This window comes from Molossus molossus, unplaced genomic scaffold (genome assembly GCF_014108415.1).
Source record: "Molossus molossus isolate mMolMol1 unplaced genomic scaffold, mMolMol1.p scaffold_m16_p_18, whole genome shotgun sequence".
NCBI lineage: Eukaryota > Metazoa > Chordata > Mammalia > Chiroptera > Molossidae > Molossus > Molossus molossus.
The window spans coordinates 34,179,699-34,203,354 of record NW_023425353.1 but is presented as its reverse complement, the minus strand read 5'-3'; the positions used below and the strand labels follow the sequence as shown (position 1 = coordinate 34,203,354).

At 40.6% G+C, this 23,656-nt stretch overlaps 1 protein-coding gene across 1 annotated transcript in view; it reads left to right on the top strand.

Moving 5' to 3' along the window:
* The window catches only part of PCCB (propionyl-CoA carboxylase subunit beta), a 62,465-nt gene that overhangs the window by 8,559 nt on the left and 30,250 nt on the right, over positions 1–23,656 (top strand). Inside the window, exons 5-7 of the mRNA XM_036267351.1 lie at positions 2,179–2,292; positions 10,979–11,089; positions 21,729–21,837. Of these exons, the coding sequence (XP_036123244.1) occupies positions 2,179–2,292; positions 10,979–11,089; positions 21,729–21,837 (334 nt within the window). The remainder of the gene's footprint in view (positions 1–2,178; positions 2,293–10,978; positions 11,090–21,728; positions 21,838–23,656) is intronic.

Genomic DNA, 23,656 nt, shown 5'->3' with positions numbered 1-23,656 from the left:
GTGTGCATGATTGGTGCTTTTAGTCGAGGGCAGGAGTTGTTAACACTTTTTGTACTATGGATCTCTTTGGCAGGCTGATGAAGCCTGGACTCTTGTTTTTTTTTTTTTTACAGGCTTAAAATAAAATATGTAGGACTACAAAGGATTAAAAATATTTTTTAAAAACATCACATTTGGCCTGGCCAAGGTGGCTCAGTGGTTGAGCGTTGACCCACGCACCAAGAAGTTACCAGTTCGATTCCTTGCAGGGCGCATTCCCAGATTGTGGGCCAAGTCCCCCAGTGGAGGGCATGCAGGAGGCAGCCAATCAGTGTTCTCTATCATCGATGTTTCTATTTCTTTCTCCCTCTCCCTTCCTCTCTCTCTAAAAATCAATAAAGAAAAAAAATAAAAATAAAAATAAAAACATTTGTAATATATGGGCTTTATTAATGCATTAAGTAACAAGCTTTAGCAATGGGTCTAAAGTAATATAATTTCAAATACGCATGAATGAAAGTGATAATTCAAGATATTTGCAACAACTTTAACATGACACAAATATCTGTGGCTGCTATTAGTGAAAAAGTCACAGGTATTTCTAATACTTGAGAGTTTTTTGTCTGTATTCATAATTGAAGGAAATGCTAGCCTGGCCGGTGTGGCTTACTGGTTGAGCGTTAACTCATGCACTAGGAGGTTGCCGGTTCAATTCTGGTCAGGGCACATGCCCAGGCTGTGGGCCTAATCCCCAGAGGCGGGCATGCAGGAGGCGGTCAATTAATGTTCTCTCTCATCAATGTTTCAATCTCTGTCTCCCTCTCCCTTCCTCTCTCAAATCAATAAAGAAAAAATATAGCCCAGCCGATGTGGCTCAGTGTTTGAGCGTCGACCTATGCACCAAGAGGTCACTGGTTCGATTCCCGGTCAGGGCACATGTCCAGGTTGTGGGCCTGATCCCCAGTGGGGGGCATGCAGGAGGCGGCCAGTTAATGTTCTCTCTCATCGATGTTTCTGTCTCTCCCTCTCCCTTTTTCTCTAAAGTCAGTGAAGAAAAAAAAATGTATAGACATGTGCTGCTAAACAGTGATATGCTCTGAGAAATGCATTAAGTTTTGTCATTGTGCAAACATGAGAATGTACTTACACAAATCTAGATGGCATAGCCTACTACACATCTAGGCTATATGGTATCGCCTAGTGCTCCTAGGCTACAAGCCTGCACAGCATGTTATTGTAAAAACATGAGATTGTATTATTCTCTCTTGAACTTAATTTAATCAAGAGACATGTTAAGCACAAGATGTATGAGGCTGCTGCTGTTGTGATACAGCATACTGTTTTATAGCAAACTTAAAAAAAAAGTATACTCTAAAATAATAAAAGTGTATAAACCACAGAACTTATATTCATGTACGCGAAACCAATGGACATGGACAACAAAGCCGGGGACGGGGTCGGGGGATGGGAAGGAGGGTGTCAATGGCGTAAAAAAGGAGAAACATCTGTAACAAAAATAAAATAAATAAATAAAAAAATAATAAAAGTATAGTAAGTACATAAGCCATGTGAGTAATGTATTGTGCTATCAAATTATGACAACTATGACCACTAGGTGATAGGAATTTTTCAGCTTCATTATAATTTTATGGGACCACTGTTATATATGTGGTCCATTATTGACTAAATATTGGTATGTGGTGCGTGGCTATAGCCTGGATCTGTGGTTCTACAAATGGTTGCCATGAGCAGTCTTATCCCCTGCTAATAGGAGGAACTTTGGTTCTCAGATGTTTGGACATCTTTTTTTTTTTTTTCCATTATTGTTTAGAGAGAGATGGAAACATCAGTGAGAGAGAACATCAGTTGGTCGCCTTCTGCATGCCTCCCACTAGGGATTTGGCCCACAATCTGAGCATGTGCCCTGATGGGAATTGAATCAGTGACCTCCTGGTACATGGGTTGACACTCAACCACTGAGCCACACTGGCCGGGCTGTTTGGGCATCTTTAGCCCTTTAAATATATGGTTCTCTGTCTTCCATGAAGGTATCCAATCATCATGGGGAATGAAGCCAAGTGTTACTCTTTTTTGAAAAGTACTCACATAACATTGTCTAGAAAACACTGCGGTGCATTGTAAATGTTGTTTCTGATAACAAGATCAGTTATCTCACAAAAGATTTTTCTGCTCTCTCAGATCATGGACCAGGCCATGACAGTGGGTGCTCCAGTGATTGGACTGAATGACTCTGGGGGAGCACGGATCCAAGAGGGAGTAGAGTCTTTGGCCGGCTATGCAGACATCTTTCTGGTGAGAAACCTGTTAAAAGAGAATGGAGTAAAAAAGAACAGGGCTTAGTTCTCTAATCTGTGTCCTGGTCAGAACTTTCCCATCTCATTGTTCTCTGCCCCATTTTGTCTGTTCTGTGGCTTCTTCCTGTGTCAGCAGGGGTGGCATGCAGAGTAGATGAAAAGCAAGAGAGTAGGTGGGGAGAGTTTTTGTTTTGTTTTCCATAGAGGGCCCCTCCTAGGTGAAAATAAAATTCACGATCATTCATAAGGGGAAGTTGCTTAAATACATATATATTTTTTCCCAAAAGCAAGAGTGGGAGAATATAAATGGTTCAAATGAACTGATTTCCTAGAATTAGGAATTTTAAAAAGTATAGTGCTTTTTACTTTTCGGTTAAAACACAAGATCATTATATAAAGGTCGAGCTATAGTATAAAGAAGAAAGAAATCACCCCAAATCCTACTATTCAAAAGTGTTTGGTGAACATGATTTCAGGTATCTTTCTGTTTACACAGACTAAATTGAAGAGAAATAAATGAAAATAAACACAAAAAGAAAGAAAATCCTTTTTTTGAAGTAGGAAGTGTATTGTGAGAGATATAGTAAGGGAGATTGGGGTGAGGGAGAGAGATACTGCCAGATGGAAACTTGAGAAAAGGGACAGATCAGCATTTCCAGGGAGGGGGAGGAAAGAGCGAAGGAAGGAAGGAGACAGGCAGACATTGTTTATAATCAGGGCAGCTGTTCTTGTCATCCCCTGGCCTGCAGGCTTATGAGCGTTTTTATCCTTGGCTACTGCCCTTTGCGATCAGTCAGAAAAAAATGTGTGTTTACTTTGTGTAAGTTACTCTACTGGTTGTGGGAGTACTTGTGTTAGTTGAGAAGCCACTTTGTAGATCTTAAACCTACTTTTTAATCTTTAAACTTGAGCTCCAGGGATAACCCACTGGGGAGAATTAGTTTTTTGGGTGGCTTGGCTAGAACAGTTTAGACCTGGAAGGTCTACTTTGGCCCCTAGCCTGGAAGTCATGCCAGTGTCAGAAACGAAGGAAAGAAAGAGTGGTCCTAAGAAGTGGCAGTAAACCGCCACATTGTAGAGCTTTTCTGGATTTAGAATATCATCTAGACTAACTCATCTGAGATCATTGGGCTTTCTTTTGTTTTTAGGGGATAGGCTTCAGTAACTTTCAGATCTGCATTCTTTAATGAATTGCTTGCTATTGCTGTTTGTCATACTTCCACCCACTTCTTCCTGCCTGTACTGTTACTATTTTATTGTAACTTTATTTGATATAATTTCAAACTTTATAGAAAAATTGCAAAAATAGTGTGAAGCATTCCTGTATGCCCATTACCCAGATTCACCTGTTGTTTGTATTTTTCCCATTTGCTCTATTATTCTCTCTCCATATATACATATTTGCATGTTACATTTTTCTGAAACATTTGACCGTAAATTGGAGGTTGTGCCTCTTTATCTCTTAACTCCTCCATTGTGTGTTTCCTAAGAAAGTACATTCTCTTAATTAATTAATAAAATATAGACTTCCGGTCAAGATGGCAGCGTAGGTCAGGATGGCGTAGGTAAATGCAATATCCCATCCTCCCACAACCACATCAAAGTCACAACTAAACTACAGAACAACCATCATTCAGAACTACCTGAAATCGAGCTGAATGGAAGTCCTACAACTATGGAATTAAAGAAGAAGCCACATCGAGACTGGTAGGAGGGGCGGAGGCGGATAGGCAGGTCCCACACCCGCATGTGGTGGATAAAAATCAGAAGGCTACCTCAGCTGGGAAGGTCCTCCCTGAGGACTGAGGGGTCCCCGTCCCATACCAGGTGCCCCGCTCAGGGTTCCAGTGCCAGGAAGAGACGTCCCCATAACTTCTGGCTGGAAAAACCAGCAGGAACTGAGGCTCAGGGAGGCTGAGGTGGCTGGAGCCCCAGGCAGCTCCTCTAAAGGGCTTGCATGGACTTACCAGACTCTCTCCCTCTAAGCTTGAGGGGCACCAGAGACATACAGGGAAGAATTGAGCCAGTAGGCATTGGAGCTAGGGCTGGAGAGGGGGTTTTCTCTAGCACAAATGTGCTGTCAGAGGCCTCTGTTCCTTTGGTGAGCCCTTCCCTGGTGCGGCAGGCAACTGCCATATCTGGGATTCCAGCAACCTGGCTCACACTGTCTGCCCCGCCCTGGTGATCCCTTGAGGCCCTGCCCCACCCAACTTTCAGGCCCACCCAAGCTGTTGCCAGTTGCTTTACCATAGGATTGGCCTGTCTCAAATCCTGTTTCAGGTTTTTCTAAATTCTTTCAAACAAGCAGCATCTGGTCTCAGATAGCCCCATACCTCTCATTAAGTAATACATAGAAATAAACACAGGGAGGTAGCGAAAATGAGGAGACAAAGAAACAGGTCCCAAATGAAAGAACAGAAAAATCTCCAGGAAAAGAACTAAGCGAAATGGAGATAAGCAATCTAACAGATGCTGAATTCAAAATATTGCTTATAAGGATGCTCAGTGAACTTAGTGAGGGCCTCAAGAGCATAAAAAAGGACCAGTCAGAAATGAAGGAGGCACTAACTGAAATAAAGAATAATTTACAGAGATTCAATAGTAGAGTAGGAAAAGCCAAGAAGCAAACCATCGATTTGGAATATAAGGAAGTAAAAAACACCCAATCAGAACAGCAAGAAGAAAAAAGAATCCAAAAAATGAGGCTAGTGTAAGGAGCCTCTGGGACAACTTCAAGCATGCCAACATTTGCATCTTGGGGGTGCCAGAAGGAGAAGAGAGAGAACAAGAAATCGAAAACCTGTTTGAAACAATAATGGCAGAAAGCTTTCCTAACTTGGTGAAGGAAACAGACATACAAGTCCAGGAAGCACAGAGAGTCCCAAACAAGATGAACCCCAAGAGGCCCACACCAAGACACATCATCATCACAATGCAAAAGGTTCAAGACAAAGAGAGAATCTTAAAAGCAGCAAGAGAAAGGCAGCTAGTTTCCCATTAGGCTGTCAGCTGATTTCTCAAAAGAAACTTTGCAGGCCAGAAGGGAGTGGCAAGAAATATTCAGAGTGATGAAAAGCAAGATTACTCTATCCTGTAAAGCTGTCATTTAGAATCGATGGCCATATAGTTTCCCAGACAAGAAAAAGTTAAAGGAGTTCATCACCACCAAACCGTTATTATATGAAATGTTGAAGGGTCTTTTGAAGAAAAAGATAAAATATATGAACAAACAAAATGGCAATGAATACATATCTATCGACAATGGAATATACAAACAAAATGAACAGGCAGAGCAGAAACATTCTCATAGATACAGAGAACATTTTTTTATTTTTTTGGTTGCCAGATGGTAGGGGGGTTGTGGAAATGGGTGAAAAAGATGAAGGGATTAAGAAGTACAAATTGGTTGCTAGACTGACAAACCTCAAAGAGAAGCGGGGTGGGAAGAAATAAACCAAAGAACTTATATGCATAACCAATGGACACAGACAGCAGTGTGGGAAAAGGCGGGAGGGGGGGCGGGAGTGGGGGGAGGGGGTCCATGGGGGAAAAATGAGGAACATCTGTAATACATTCAACAATAAAAATAAAAAAGAAAAGAAAAAAGAAGAAAGTACCTTCTCTTGTATAACCAGGATATAATAATAAAAATCAGGAAACTTAATGTTGATTCATCAGTATTATTCTTATTCATGGGCCTTATATATTTTGTCAAATGAACCTAATAAAGTTCTCTATAGCTATTTTTCCCTCACTGGCTAAGATCCAATTCAGGATCAAGTACTGCCTTTAATTGTCATATCTCTTTAATATTCTTTAATCTGAAGCAGTTCCTCTGTTTTTCTTTGTCCTCCAAGATCTTGACATTTTTTAAAAACAGATTTATTGAGGGATAATTCACAACCATAAAAATCAATCCATTGTAAGCATACAGTTCAAAGATTTTAAATAAATTTATAGAGTTGTCTCACCATCACTGCAAGCCACTTTCAGAACCTTTCCCTCTAAAAAGGTCCCTTCTGCCCTGGCCGGTTTGGCTCAGCGGTTGGAGCGTCGGCCTGCCGTACAGAGAGACCCAGGTTCGGTCCCCGCTAAGGGCACAAACCTCGGTTGCAGTTTGTCCCTGGCCCTGGTTGGTCATGTGGGTGGCAGCCACTCGATGTGTCCCTTCACATTGATGTTTCTCTCTCTCTCTCTTCCTGCTCTATCTGCACAAAAAATGGAAAAATGTTCTCGGGTGAGGATAAAAAAATAAATAAATAAAAAGGTCCCTTCTTCTTGTTTATGGTTAATGCCTGCCCAGCTGAAGGTAAGCGCTGATCATCTTTCTCTCGACAGGTTTTTTTTTTTTTAATCCTCACCTGAGGACATTTTTCCATTTTTTGTTCAGTTAGAGTGGGAAAGAGAGAGAGAGAGAAACATCGATGTGAAAGGGACACATCGAGTGGCTGCCACTCGCACAACCAACCAGGGCCAGGGACAAACTGCAACCGAGGTACGTGTCCTTAGCGGGAACTGAACCTGTGTCTCTCTGGACCGCAGGCCGACACTCTAATCGCTGAGCCTAACTGGCCAGGGCTCTCTCGACAGTTTGCATCTGACTCTTTTCATTTAACATACTGTTTGTTGAGGTTCAGTCATATTGTACTATGTATTGGTGGTTCATTCTTCTTTATTGATGAATAATATTCTATTATATGGATATAATAGTTATCAGGGAAATGTAAATCAAAACCACAATGAGATACCATGTCATACCTTCAGAATGGCTATTAAGAATTCAACAAATAATAAGTCTTGGCAACAATGTGAAAAAAAGGGAATCCTCATGCACGGTTGGTGGGACTATAAATTGGTGTAGTCACTAGGGAAAACAGTATGGAGTTTCCTCAAAAACTTATAACTGGAACTACCATATGATCCAGGAATTCCATTTCTGGATATATATCTGAAGAAAATGAAAACACTAATTCAAAAAGATATATGCACCTCTATGTTTATTGCAGCATTATTTACATTGGCAAGATATGGAAGCAACCTAGGTGTTTATTGATAGATGAATGAATAAAATGTGATTGATCCCCCCCCCCCTCGCATGCTGGAATATTATATTGTATTAATATTCCACCAATAAAAAAAATGAAATCTTGCCATTTGCAACAACATGGACCTAGTGGGTGTTATGCTAAGTGATATAAGTTGGACAAAGAAGGACAAATACCATAGAATCTCATTTATATCTGGAATCTAGAAAACCAAGCAAATGAACAAACAGCAAAAACAGACTCAGAGAAATTGATGGTTGCCAGGGGAAAGGGGGTTAAGGGTGATGCGTGAAAAAGGTGAAAGGGAATAAAAGATATAGATATTTGGTAGAATTACTAGTGAAAAGAAAGGAACTCCAAGGAGCTGTATAAAATGAAAACTTTATTGGGCAGAAGGGAGCAGGTACAAGAAGTTACACTAGGGCCAAAAAGCAGATTGATTATGGCAAGGTTACTTTCCTTCAGGGGGTGGCAGGGGTCCACCAGACTAGTGTGGTCAGATGGGGAAAATAAAGTAAAAATAAATGAATGTTTTAAAAGTCACTGGACAAGCTTACAAGGTGATAAACTCAATAAAGTGAGAATCAAATACTATAAACTATAAATTAAAAGGGACTTTGGGCCCCGGCTGGTTTGACTCAGCAGTTAGAGTGTTGGCCTGAGGACCAAAGAGTCTTGGGTTTAATTCTGGTCAAGGGCACATACCTTGGTTGTGGTTCATCCCCGGCCCTGGACAGGGTTGTTTGGGAGGCAGCCAGTAGATGTGTCTTTCTCACATAGGTGTTTCTCTCTCTCCCTCTACCCCTTCCCTCCCACTCTATCTAAAGATAAATGGAAAAATATCCTCGGGTGAGGATTTAAAAATAAAAGTGAAAAAAAAGGGGGGGCCCGGCTGGTGTGGCTCAGTGGTTGAACATTTACCCATGCTCCAAAAGGTTGCCAGTTCAATGCCAGATCAGGACACATGTCCAGGCTGAAGGCCAAATGCCCAGTGGGGGGCATGCAGGAGGTGACCAGTTGATGTTCTCTTTCATCGATGTTTCCATCTCTCTCTCCCTCTCCCTTTTTCTCTCTCTGAAATCAAAGAAAAAAAAGGGCCCTGGCCGGTTTGGCTCAGTGGTTGGAGCATTGGCCTGTGAATCCGAGTTCTGGGTTCGATTTCCGCTAGGGGCACGTACCAAAAAGAAAAAAAAGGAACTTGGGATGAGGAGGTTGGCAGAGTAGGAAATGTGTTACCAATACTGTGAAGGAGACATACCAGGTCTCTATGGACTGTTGCATTTTAATTATAAACATTATTATTTGTTCAAGAATATATGTGATTAAAAATTTATACAATGCAATAATGATACTTTTCGAACAAAAGAGTGCTGTGAATATTTTTGTATAACTCTTTGTTGTGGACATTATGTTTTCAATACCTTGGGTATACCCACCTAAGATTGGGTATCTTTATTTTAAAAAATTTATTTATCAAAAAAAAATTTTTTTTAATTGATTTTAGAGAGGAAGTGAGAGGGAGAGCGATAGAAACATCAAGGAGAGAAAATGTCGATTGGCCACCTCCTGCATTGCATACTCCCACACTGGGGATTTGACTAACAACCAGGGCATGTGCCCTGACCGAGAACTGAACTGGCGACCTCCTGGTGCACGGGTTGACGCTCAACCACTGAGCCAGACTGGCCGGGCAAAAATTTATTTTTAATTACACTTGACATACAATATTATACTAGTTTCAGGTGTACAGCATAGTGATTAGACATTTATATACCTTACAGCTCTGGCCGGTTTGACTCAGCGGTTAGAGCGTCGGCCTGTGGACCAGAGAGTCCCAGGTTCAGTTTTTGCTACAGGCACATACCTTGGTTGCAGTTTGTCCCCTCCCCGGTTGGGGTCGTGTGGGTGGCAGCCTGTCAATGTGTGTCTCTCACATAGATGTTTCTCTTTCTCTTTCCCCCTCTCTCCTTCCCACTCTATCTGAAGATAAATGCAAAAATGTCCTTGGGTGAGGATTAAAAAAAAAAAAAGATATATACCTTACAAAGTGATCAACTTGGTTAGTCTAGTACCCATCTAACACTATACATAGTTATTACAATATTATTGACTATTTGCCATATGCTGTACTTTATACCCCCATGACTTTTTTTTTTTCATCTTCACCCGAGGACACTTTTCCATTTTTTGTTCAGATAGAGTGGGAGGGAGATAGAGGAAGAGAGAGAGAGAGAGAAACATCGATGTGAAAGGGACACATCGAGTGGCTGCCTCCCACAACCAGGGCCAGGGACAAACTGCAACTGAGGTATGTGCTCTTAGTGGGAACCAAACCCGGCTCTCTCTGGACCACAGGCCAATGCTCTAACTGCTGAGCCAAATCGGCCAGGGCTCCATTGATTTTTTTTTTCTCCTTAGAGTAGAAGGGAGAGAGGGACAGAGAGAAACATCAATGTGAGAGAGACTCATTAATTGGGATCGAACTGCTGAGCCAAACTGACCAAGGCCAGTGCAGTTGTTTTCTAGGCTGGGAGGCAGATTTCTGGTGCTTTCGACTCTGTCATCTTCCCAGAATTCTCTCTGTAGATAGATGTCTTTTTTTGTACTGTCTGAGTTGTGTCCTGTGATTTATAAAAATTGTTCTCATAGCCAAGGCAGTGCTTAAAGTGGACATTCTTTTTTTAAGCTAATGGGGAGAAAAGAAATTGGGTGTTGGGCAAGGAGTCATTAGGTGCTTATCTTGCCTGGGTCCTCCAGCGCCAATCTTAACTTTCTTAGGAGGTGGACTAAGGCTTGGCCCTTCACAAACACCTTTGTCTTCATGTAGCCTTTCTGGGTCCTACTACCTCCGTCTTCTCCATGTGCTCTGTCTGGGGGTGGGCAGACTTTGAAGACTCTAAGTGAAGTAGCATCTGCCTCCTAGCCTTGCCTGGTAACTGCTGGGTACCCTCTGTGGAGGTTTTGAAAGGACTCCAAATAGAAGTCATGGCTCCAGGATAAGTGTTGTTCCTGTATGTTCTGCTCTAGGTTTTTTTTTTTTAAACTTTTTTTTTTCCCTTTATTAATTTTAGAGAGAGAGAAAGGGGAAGGGAGGGAGAGAGAAACATCGATGAGAGGGAACATTGATTGACCGCCTCCTGCATGCCCTGCACTGAGGATCAGGCCTACAATCTGGGCATGTGTCCTGACCTGGAATTGAACCAGCGACCTTTTGGTGCATGGCTCTACACTCAACCACTGAGCCACACCGGCTGGACCTGCTTAAGGTTTTAATTCATCCTTCCAGCCAGCTTTGTAGAGATAGGGGTGCTGGACCTCAGATGTGTTTGGAGCTGGGGTGAGAGTGGTTAGGTTCTATATGAGCTCATGCCCTGGTGGGGCTTTTGGGGAACTACTACCAAGGAGGGAGAAGAGAGAAGGTATTTGCCCTAGAAAGTAATATGCCAACTATCCCTCTTGTTAAGGGGACAAATTGCATGTATAGTTTTGGGAGAAACTATACTGATTAGGTCTCTTGCCTCCAGGATAGAATTTCTGTGAGTAAAAGCCCAGAGTAAATTTATTGTTGCCTTTATCTTTTTTCAAATAGTGCCTCAAACACTTCTGTAACCAGATACCTTTACCTTTCTCTTTTGGCAGAGGAATGTCATGGCATCCGGAGTCATCCCTCAGATTTCTCTGATCATGGGCCCATGTGCTGGTGGGGCTGTCTACTCCCCAGCCCTAACAGACTTCACGTTCATGGTAAAGGTAAGAAAGAAAGACCTGTTTCTCCTGCCCTTTGAGAGTTGTGTAGTACCTCACCTGAAATAAAAATAATTCCTGACCCAGATCTGGGCTGTAATCTGCATTCTCATTGGCTTTCAGCTTAGTAATGATAAGGTCTTAGTGGAGAAAAGGTTTTGGCACAAAACCTGTAGCTTGTAGGGGTTCAGTGGCAGAATGCGCCTGTGTACTTCATTGGTGGGTGATTTTACTTGTTGATCTGAATTGCAAATGATTTTCAGGTAATCAAAGGACCCTGTCCTCTGCCCAGACAGATGATTGTTTACAGAATCCTATTCAAAAAGTTTCTCATGGGAGACTTTTCTATAATCTTTTTTATTGGGAAGTTGTTTGTTATGACCCATCTTTATTTCTTTGGCTGTTTGCCATTTCACTATATTTTGTCTGTAATGGTAATGGTAAATCTGATCTTCAACTTCATTCTAAAAGGTGCATATCTTTATTACATGATTTGATGAAATTATATTTGTAAATGAAGCCTACTTGAGTTTATATTTATACATAGGTAATTACCCTTAACCTAATACCATTAAAAAAACAAACAAACAAAAAAAACAGTCTTTTCCTCTTAAAATATATTTTTTTTAATGAATTTTTTTTAGAGAGGAAGGGAGAGAGAGATAGAAACATCGATGAGAGAGAACATTGATTGGGCTGCCTTCTGCATGCCCCCCACTAGGGATCGGGCCCACAACCTAGGCATGTGCCTTGACTGGGAATCGACCTGGTGACCTCTTGGTGCATGGGTCGACGCTCAACCACTGAGCCACACCGGCTGGGCTTCTCTTAAAATATTTTTAACAATAATGAGCTGTAAATGCCAAGACAGAAAGATTGGGGGCTGAAGGAGTAGATAGTCATCAGTGTAAGGAGAACAGTGTAAATAGGAAACCATTTTTTCTTGAGGGTAGTTTGGCAGTAGGAATTCAGAGGTTTAGAAAGTGTTTACTCATTCACCTAAGTCTTCTGTTTTCAGTGACAAATTGAAAGCAACCTAAATGTTCAGCAGCAGAGGTGGGTTTTAAAAGTTAAGATAACCACATCTCTTCCTGAACAAAGCAGAACTTCCTAAACTTTGGTCATTAAATCTATGTGTACCATGCTTACCTGGTGGTACCCCAGTTCTCTTCTCCTTCCTGCCTGGTAGGAGTGGAGGTGTGGTATCCATTCCTCTGGCTAAGGCCATTCGTTCTAGTCTTTCTGTGTACATGCACATTGCTGAATACAACTCTTTCACCTTTTCAGTGGCCTTATCCTGTCAGTTCCCTGTTCTCTAATATACTATCTTCAGTCTCTTCTTGGTACTAGATCCTCCCTTCAGAACTTACCCATGTTCAGGGCTTTCCTATCTTCAGAACAAAGACAAAAGCCTTCCCTTGGTCTGCATCTCCCTGGGACTATTGCTTTATTTCTCTCTTCCCATCCTCTCCTTACACATTTTTCTTTTGTTGATTTTGGAGAGAGAGGAAGTGAAAGGGAGAGACCAATAGAAACATCGATGAGAGAGAACATCGATTGGCTGCCTCCAGCATGCCCACCACTGGGAGTCGGGCCCACAATCTGGGCATGTGTCCTGGCCAGGAATCGCACTGGGGACCTCTTGATGCATGGGTCGATGCTCAACCACTGAGCCACTCCAGCTGGACTCCTTACACATTTCAATTTACCTCTTTGGCCCCTCAGTCCACTAAACCTATTTCTTTAAGGTCTCAGTAACTTCTATGTCACTATAAATGCTCTGTAACTCTCATTTTTCTCAATTTTTCAGAAATATTCTTTTCCTTTGGCTTCCATGATGCTACATCCTGGCATCTCTGGCATTTCTTCTCATATCTCTAGCTCTACCATTTTGGTTTCCATTGCCATTTCACTCTAAACTGCTTTCTCTTATTTATTGTTAATTTTTCCAGATTTATTGAAATATAATTGACATATAACATTGTGTCAGCTTAAGGTATACAACAAGCTGATTTTTTTTTTTTAACAGAGTGGAAAGGGAGGGAGGGTGGGAGGGAGAGAGAAACATCAATGTATGAGAGAGACATCGATTGGTTGCCTCCCACCTGACCTGACCTGACTGGGGCCAGGGATTGAACCTGCAGCCCAGGTGTGTGCCCTTGACTGGGAATTGAACCTGTGACCCTTTGGTCCAAGGGCTGGCGCTAACTACTGAACAAACTGGCCAGGGAAACATGTTGATTTGATATACTTACATATTACAAAGTGGCCCTGGCCGGTTTGGCTCAGCGGTTAGAGCATCGGCCTGCGGTCCGGAGAGACCCGGGTTTGGTTCCCGCTAAGGGCACGTACCTCGGTTGCAGTTTGTCCCCGGCCCTGGTTGGGTTGTGCGGGTGGCAGCCACTCGATGTGTCCCTTTCACATTGATGTTTCTCTCTCTCTCCCCCTCTCTCTCCCTTCCACTCTACCTGAACAAAAAATGGAAAAATGTCCTCGGGTGAGGATTAAAAAAAAACCCAAAAAACAAAGTGATTATACCATAGCATTAGTTAGCTAACACCTTCATTACCTCACATAATTACCATTTGTTTTCTGTGGTGAAAACATTTAAGACCTCTTCGTAGCAACTTTTGAATATGTAACATAGTATTGTTAACCACAGTCAACATGGTGTACATTAGATCTCTAGAACTTGTTCATCTTATTATTGGAAATTTGTACCCTTTAATTAGCATCTCCCCATTTCCCCCATCCCCCTTCCCTAGTAACCACCATTTGACTCTGTTTATGAGTTCAGCTTTTTTAGATTCCACATGTAAGTGAGATCATACATTATTTGTCTTTCTCTGACTTATTTCATTTAGCATATGCTAAACGAAATGCCTTCATGTTCCATTAATTTCACAAATGTCAGGATTTCTTTCTTTCTCATGGTGGAGTAATATTCCATTATGTGTGTGTGTGTGTGTGTGTGTGTGTGTATGTGTATCACATTTTCTTTGTCCATATGCCTGTGGATAGACAATGGGATAATATTTCTGTGTGTGTGTGTGTGTGTATTCGTGTCACATTTTATTTATTCATTCATCTATCAATGGATACTTGGGTTATTACCATAGCTTGGCTGTTATGAATAATGCTATAATGAACATTGGAGTGTAGATATCTCTTCAAGGTCCTGATTTTATTTCCGGATATATACCCGGAAGTAAGATTGCTGCATCATATGATAGTTCTACTTTTAATCTTTCGATGAACCTCCATACCATCTTCCATAGCAGCTGTATCAATTTACAGTCGTCCTAACTGCATAAGGGTTACCTTTTCTCCACATCCACACCAACACTTGTTAGCCTTCCTATACTTGAAAAGGTAAGAAATAACAGATGTGAGGTGATAACCTCATTATGGTTTTGATTTGCATTTTCCTATGGTGCGTGACATTGGGCATTTTTTCATGTACCTGTTAGCCATTTGTATGTCTTCTTTGGAAAAATTGTCTACTCAGATTATCTGCTCATTTTTTAATTGGATTTTTTTGTTTTTGCTATTGAATTGTATGAGTTCTTTATATATTTTGGATATTAACTCCTTATCATATATATAATTTGTGAAATATATATATGTTTATATTTTTAATCCTCACCCAAGGATTTTTAAAAACTGATTTTAGAGAAGAAAGGGGAGAGAAAGAGAAACATGGATGTGAGAGAGATACATTGATTGGTTACCTCCAGTATACTCCCCAACTGGGGATTGAACCCACAACCTAGGTATGTGCCCTGACCTGGAATTGAACTGGCAACCTTTTTGGTGCATGGGATGACACTCAACCAACTGAGCCACCCAGCCGGGCTGCAAATATTTTATTAAGTTGGTTGCCTTTTCAATTTGTTAATTAGTTTTTTGCTATGCAGAAGCTTTTTAGTTTAATGTAGTTCCACTTGCTATATTTTGCTTTTGTTGCTTGTGTTTTTGGTGTCGTATCCATAAAATTGTTGCCAAGACCAGAGTCAAGGAATATTTCCCTTATGTTTTCTTTTAGGAGTTTTATGGTGTCGGGTCTTTAAGTCTTGAGTCTGTTTTGAGTTAAATTTTCTGAGTGGTGGAAGATATGGGTCCAATTTTATTCTTCTGCATGTGACTGTCTAGTTTTTCCACCATCATTTATTAAAGAGACTGTCTTTTCCCCATTGAATATTCTTGGCTCCTTTGTCAAATATTAGTTGACTATATATGTGAGGGTTTATTTCTAGGCTCTTGATTTCTGGGCTATGTCTGTTCCATTGGTCTGTATGTCTTTTTTAATGCCATATTGTTTGATTACTATAGCTTTGTAGTGTAGTTTGAAATTAGAAGTGTGCACCTGGCCGATGTGGCTTAGTGGCTTGAGCATCATCCCATGGACTGAGAGGTCACCGGTTCAATACCCAGTCAGGGCACATGCTCTTGGGTTTGGGGCTTAATCCCCAGTAGGGGGAGTGCAGGAGGCAGCTGATCGATGTTTCTTTCTCCCTTTCTCACTCTCTAAAAAATCAATAAAAGTGTATTTTTAAAAAAAGCAGAAAGTGTGGTGCCTCCAGTTTTGTTCTTTTTTCCCAGAATTGTTTTGGCTTTTTGGAGTTTTGTGGTTCCATACAAATTTTTTATTGGTGTTTTTTGTTTTGTTTTGTTTTTTTCTATTTTTGTCAAATATGCCATTGGAATTTTAATTTTTTTTTTATTTTCTTGGTACATGCCCCTAGTGGGAACCGAACCTGGGACTCTCTGGTCCGTAGGCCGACACTCCAACCACTGAGCCAAACTGGCCAGGGCTGCCATTGGAATTTTGATAGGACTTGTACTGAATTTATAGATGGATTTGGGTAGTACGGATATTTTAAAAGTATTAATTTTTATCCATGAACATGAAATCTTGACCTGTTTATTTGTGTTGAATTCAATGTCTTTCATCAATCTTTCATGAGTTTTCATTATGTAGATCTTTTTGTTCTGTTTCGTTTTTTTATCCTCACCCGAGGACACCTTTCCATTTTTGTTCAGATAGAGTGGGAGGGAGGAAGAGAGGGAGGGAGAGGAGAGAGAGAGAAAAACATCAACATTAAAGGGACACATCGAGTGGCTGCCTCCCTCACAACCCCATCCGGGCAACTGTAGTGTGTGCCCTTAGCGGGAACAGAACCCGGGTCTCTCTGGACCGTGGGCCAACGCTCTAACCGCTGAGCCAAACCAGCCAGGGCTCAGAATACAGATCTTTTATCTCTTTGATTAAATTTATTCCTAAGTGTTGATGCTATTGTGAATGGGCTGGTTTTCTTTATATCTTTTTCAGATATTTTATTATTAGTGTATAGAAATGCAACTGATTTTAGGCATGCTTTCTCTTTTAATTATATGTGCAATCTCATCCTCCACTTGCAGAACTTTAGTTAGTATCTTCATGTTGGTTGTCACCTCCTCTTTCTTGTCCTCCAAATAATCATCAAGCCTGAACCATTATACATCTTAAATCTTCCTTGTGTTTAATGAGAGTGCAATAAAAATGCTAACAGGTTCTTTTTTAAAGGACTGGACAAGGTAATTACAAAGTTTATATGGGGGGGGGGGAACACTATGCAAGCATTGGTATTCCATAAAAGAAATATAATGAAGGGCTAGCCCTGCCAGGTAATAAAAGTATATTATAAAGTTAAAATATCTAAAACTGTTTAATGAACTCATAAATAAATAGAAAGACTAGGGGAACAGAATTGAGAAATAGATCTAAGTATATTTGGACATTTAGTTTAAGATGAAAAGGATGTTATTCTGTTCAAGGTTACCAGTAATGTTAATTTGTGTATCAAAGGCTCCAACAGCCCGTCCAGTGTGGCTCAGTGGTTGAGCGTTGACTCATGCACCAAGAGGTCGCCAGTTCCATTTCCAGTCAGGGCACATGCCCAGGTTGTGGGCCAAATCCCCAGTGGGGGGCATGCAGAAGGTGGCCAGTTGATGTTCTCTCTCATCGATGTTTCAATCTCTCCCTCCCTCTCTTTCTGAAATCAATAATAATAATAAAAAAAGACTCCAACAATTCCTACATCATTAAGTTCAATTGACATTTCTCAGTCCTTATCTTACTTGACTTTTTGGCAGCATTTGACCTAGTTGATAACTCCTTCCTCTTTGAAACATCAGGGCACCATACTTTCTTGGTTTTCTTCTTTGTAGCTCTTCTCTCATTTCTTTGGTGATCTTATCCTGTCTGAAGACTAAATATCCCATCACTGCCCGCTGGGCTGCCTGACTGCTAGAAGCATAAGGCAGTCATGTACCCTGATGATCCACACAAGTCCTCTTCACCCCCAAGAAAAGCTCTTTGGCCACCACATTTGTTTATTTAATAATAAGATGGAGAGAGTGTATGACAATTCAGAGAAATCAAGGGAACTCGAAGAGGGATGAGGAAGGTATTACTTGAGAGGCATTCTATGTTATAAGTGTCCTCGATCTTAGAAAGATTTGTCAAGAAAAAGGCTTTTCCTGTCATACAATTCAGGACAGTTACCAAATCATGACAACTCTCAAATCTATTTCTTCAGGATGGAATATTCTTCTGAACATTATACATTAAGTTGCCTGCCAACATTTGTGCTTTAAAGGGTACCTCAAACTTGTCAGATTTTGATTACTCACAGGCCCCTCCCAAAGTACTCTTCTGCAGCCTTCCAGAGGCTCAGGCCAAAAACATTGACACTAGCCCAACCAGTGTGGCTGAGTGGGTTGAGCATTGTCCCATCCTCCAAGAGGTTGCAGGTTTGATTCCTGGTCGGGGCACATGCCTGGGTTGCAGGCTCCATCTCCAGTAGGGGTGTGAGGAGGCAGCTGATTGATGTTTCTCTCTCATCAATGTTTTAATCTCTCTCTTCCTCTCTCTCTAAAATAAAAAATAAAATAAAAATAGCCCTGGCCAGTTTTTTTTTTTTTTTTTATCCTCACCTGAGGATATTTTTCCATTTTTTGTACAGATAGAGAGGGAGGGAGAGAGAGGAAGGGAGAGAGAGAGAGAAACATCGACGTGAAGGGACACATCGAGTGGCTGCCACCCGCACGACCAACCAGGGCCGGGGACAAACTGCAACCGAAGTACGTGCCCTTAGCGGGAACCGAACCCGGGTCTCTCCGGACCACAGGCCGACGCTCTAACCGCTGAGCCAAACCGGCCAGGGCGCCCTGGCCAGTTTAGCTCAGTGGTTAGAGCATCGGCCCGCGGACCAGCTCTCTGGTCCCATGTTCAGTTCCTGCTAAGAGCACGTACTTTGGTTTTAGTTCATCCCCAGTTGGGGTCATGTGGGTGGCAGCCAGTCGATGTGTCTCTCTCACATTGATGTTTCTCTCTCTCTCTTCCTCCCTCTCTCCCTCTTGCTCTATCTGAAGATCAATGTAAAAAGTGTCCTCGGACGAGGATAAAAAAAAAAAGTGCAATTGGTGATTGTTGATCTTTTTGTCCTGCAGTTTAATTTGTTTATTCGTTCTAACTTTTTTGTGAAGTCATCAAAGTTTTCCAAATATAAAATGTCATCTGCAAATAAATAATGGTACTTTTCTTTTCTATTTGGATGCCTTTCTTTGTCACAATATTGACATTTTCATCCTCACCCGAGGATATTTTTCCATTTTTTGTACAGATAGAGTGGGAGGGAGAGAGAGGAAGGGAGAGAGAGAGAGAGAAACATCGACATGAAGGGACACATCGAGTGGCTGCCACCCGCACAACCAACCAGGGCCGGGGACAATCTGCAACTGAAGTACGTGCCCTTAGTGGGAACCGAACCCGGGTCTCTCCGGACCGCAGGCCGACGCTCTAACCGCTGAGCCAAACTGGCCAGGGCACAATATTGACATTTTCAAAGGCTATGCAACAATTAAAAAAAAAAATTTATTTTAATCCTCACCCAATGATATTTTTCCACTAGTTTTTAGATAGAGTGGAAAGGAGGGAGGAGAGAGAAAGAGAGAAACATCAAAGTGAGAGACACATCAATTGGTTGCCTCTCTCATTACCCCGACTGGGCTGGGGATCAAACCTGCAACCCAGGTATGACCAGGAATTGAACCTGGGCCTGTGCGCTAACCACTGAGAAAACTGGCCAAGGCTATGCAACGATTTTATAGATTGTTCCTCAGTTTGGGTTTATCTCATATTGCCTCATGATTAGATTCAAATTAGGTATCTTAACCTGTCTACTACATAAGTGAGATTGTACCCTGCTGAGATAACATCTGGAGATAAGTGATATCCACCTGTCACTCCTTAGTGATATTAATTTGATCGCTGTTTAAGATGTTGTCTATTTTTTCTCACGTGTCATTATTGTTTTTTTCTTTGCAACTAATAAATACTCATTGAGAAGATACTTTGAGACTATGCAGGTATGCTGCTCTGCATTACACTTTTTCTCCTTGAGTTAGCATCTGTTGATGATTCTTGTCTGAACCAATCTTTACAAAATTGTTATTTTCCAACTCTACCATTTGCTTCATTTCAGTTTGCATTGTACTCCAAAGAAGAGCCCTGCTTTCTTGGGCATTTGTTTATTTCATGGATTTATTGTTAATGTGGGTTCATGAATTTTCTGTTTTACTCAGTGGTTTATAATTCTTTATGATCATTATTTGGATGCTCAGATTGCCCTTCACGTAGCCAGTGGGATTCCCTTTAAACTGACTTCTGTGCCCTTTTGAGAATGAATATCAAATATTAACTTTATGGGTAGTGCGTTTTAATTCTCGAAGAACTTTTTCCTACCCCAAAGTCACCAAGATAGTTTCTATGTTCTAAAAGCTTTATTATTTTGCCTTTTACATTTACACCTGTAATTCAATTAGAATTGATTTTTACGCATAGATGAAATAAACGCTAGTTTCAGTTTTCTGTCTCAAGATATTTTCTTTTTCAATAAAAGGATATTTTATTTGGAAGAGGCTTTTTATTGAAAAGAACATTTTTTTTTCCCTGCTCTGTAATGACACAATATCGTGAATCATCCATATAGCAAGAGTGTTTTTATCCCTGTGCCAGTATCATACTATCTCAGTTCCAGTGACTTTGTGACAGATGCTGATAACTGTTGCAGCAGGTTGTCCCTTCTTAGTCTTTGGGTGGTGTGGGATATTCTTGGTCCTTCGCATTTCTAGTTTCTTACTACTATGCGGTATAATTGATGTCCAGTGAACCACACCTATTTAAGTTGTGCAATATGAATTTTGACACATGTATTCAACTATGAAGCCATGACTGCTATGATGGTAATGAACCTCCCAAAATTTCCCCATGTATCTTTGTAATCCATTTTTCCCTACTTTCCATCCCTGTATTAGGGTAACCATTCATCTGTTTCCTTTCACACTAGATTAATGTGCATTTTCTAGAATGTTATATAAACGGAATTATATAAAATACATACAAAAAATATGTACTCTTTTTCGGTGGGAGCAGGGAGCTGGCTTTTTTCACTTAGGATTATTATTTTGAGATTCACCTATTGATGGAATATTGAGTTATTTCCAGTTATTGACTGTTAGAAGTAATGCTTTTATGAATATTTGTTTGAGTCTTTGTGTAGAGTGAGGAAGAAAGACCTGTAAGGAGCCATAAAATAAAGATTGATACAATACACATAATAGTATAAGGACTAATTTCCTTGTTGTATATAGGAAGGAATGGGCAAAAAACATGAACAGTGAGCTCACAGAGATGACTGCAGTAAGACATTTATTGCAGAATTGCTTGTTATAGTAAAATACTAGAAACAACGTAAATGACCATCAGTAGGTGACAGTTAAATAAATTATGATACGTGTCCTATACTGATATGAAATGATCTTCAGGAAGTTTCAGAACAGTGTGTGTAGGACACTGTGCTAGAAAGAAAATAAAAAGGCAAATATACGTATGTGTTTATATATGTGTATATTTTTAGTTTATGTATATATAAATGCTCATGTGTGCATAGATATCTTTGTAAGGAGAGAGAAACTGTGGTTGCCTGTGGGGAGGGAAATTGGAAGCCTAGAAATAAGGGCTGGTATGTAGACTTACTTTCCATTGCATCTTCTCTTTTGTTTAAATCTTTTACAGTATGCCTTTATCATCTTTAAATTAGGAACTAAAAAGTAAAAGCCTATCACCCTCTGAAAACACCACAGCATTGATTATCATTGTCTCCAGATGGCTTCGTTTAAGGTAGCTGGTTCATGTTAGGCAAACTGCACACCATTACAGTGCCTCAATTTCCTCATCTGTAAGTGGTGGTGGGGTAATAATACCTAGGCTTTAATGACACATTTTCATGAAGTGTTTACAAAAAGGCTTCATGCACCACAAATTATGAATAAGGGCCACCTGTTAGGGCATTCCACAGATGAATGACCCGGAAATGTTAGCCACACTGCAAGTCATTTTGCTGAGATAGTACTATGCACTGAAGATTTTTTAAAAATAGATAGGCAGGGAAAACTTGGGTCTTTAGTCGGGGTAGGCATCTTTGAGCTGTACCCCTGGTTCTGTTATGTGTCACTACTGTTTTTTTGGTTGTGTGAACCCTAAGGCTCCATCTAGCTCTGCTACTTTGAGATTGATCCTTTTGGAATTCTCTGATTTCAGGACACCTCCTACCTGTTCATCACTGGCCCTGATGTTGTGAAGTCTGTCACCAATGAGGATGTTACCCAGGAGGAGCTTGGTGGTGCCAGGACCCACACCACCATGTCAGGTTAGAGGCCTGGAGGCTCACCTTACTGTTTTTAAACACTGAGAAGAGGGCATTGCCAAAGAGAATGGTGACATTGTTTTACAAATATCATTTAATTGGCAGAATTTGAGAAGACTGTAGTACGATATATTCACTACAGATAGAGTAATAAAGATGGATTTAGTATTACATATGTTAAAATAGTACTAATGCTTTGATATTTAACCATCTGGCATGGTGGTTATAAGAGGTTTGACTTACAGATATACAGTTGAATCTAAAAAACATTGCATTTTATTGTGATGTTCTCTTACTCCAAAGTTAGGGTATGTCTTGGAGTAGATGGTATTTTACCAGTCACCGTTGGTTAGGTACAGTTGTAATGTGATGATTATGGCCCACATATTCATGAACTCAGTCATAGCTCTTTACCTCTTTGAGGTTGTTTGCTACACATGCCAAGATCAAAATGTGTAAAGATTATTTGATGCTTTGGCATTGAAACAGAAATTTATTGTTTATACTGAGAGGCTTGGAATTGGGAGCAGGGCATGAATTTGATATTAGGGAAGACATTTATTGTTGCAGCAGTGGTTGGAATTCCATATTTTCTTGGAAAAAGACACCAAGCTGTGAAAGTATTGCCTACCACACAGTAGCTGAAGTCAGGAGTAATTGCCTCTTTGAAAGACTTCAAAGCAACATGAGGCTGGTATGACCAATTAATGCAATGCATTATGCTGTGGTTAACTGATTGGGTTATCACTCAGCTGTCAGTACTTCTTTCTTAGTGTACATATAATAGAGGTGTGTCTTAGTGTCAATGAAGTCTTAGATTTTTTTATTTTTTTCTTTAAATAATTTTTTATTCTTCAGTTACAGTTGACATACAATATTATATTAGTTTCAGGTGTTCAACCCAGTGATCAAACACTATATAACTTACTAAGTGATCTTCCTGGTAAATCTAGTACCCATATGACAACCATACATAGTTGTTAGAATATCAATGCCTATATTCTCTATGCTGTACTTTATATCTCATGACTGTTCTGTAACTACCAATTTGTACTTCTTAACCCCTTCACTTTTTGCACCCATCTTTCAAACCCTCTCCCATCTGGCAACCATCAAAATGATCTCCGTATCTGTGAGTCTGTTTCTGTTCTGCTTATTTATTTTATTTTTTAGATTCAATTGTTGATAGATATGTATTTATTGCCATTTTATTGCTCATATTTTTTATATTATTATTTTTTTCTTCTTAAAGAAGACCCTTTACCATTTCATGTAATACTGGTTTGATGATGATGAACTTCTTTAGCTTCTTCTTGTCTGGGAAGCTCGTTATATGTCCATCAATTCTAAATGATAGCTTAGCTGGGTAGAGTAATCTTGGTTGTAGGTCTTTGCTTTTTTGAATATTTCTTGTCAATGCTTTGTGGCCTGCAAAGTTTCTGTTGAGAAATCATCTGATAGTCTTTCTTTTAAAAAATATGTTTTTGTTGATTTTAGAGAGAGGAGGGGAGAGGAAGAGAGAGGGAGAGTTTATTGGCTGCTTCCTGCATGCCCCCTACTGGGGATCAAGCCCACAACCCAGGCCCGTGCCCTGACTGGGAATTGAACTGGAATCCTCTTGGGCCATGGGACAATGCTTAACCAATTGAGTCACAGTCTTATGGGAGCTCCCTTGTAGGTAACGAACTGTCTTTCTCTTGTTGCTTTTTGGAATACTGTGCAGCTGTAAGAAAGAAAGATCTTGTATCCTTTGAGATGGCATGGAAGGACCTGGAGAGTATTTTGCTAAACGAAACAAGCCAAGCAGAGAAAGACAAATATC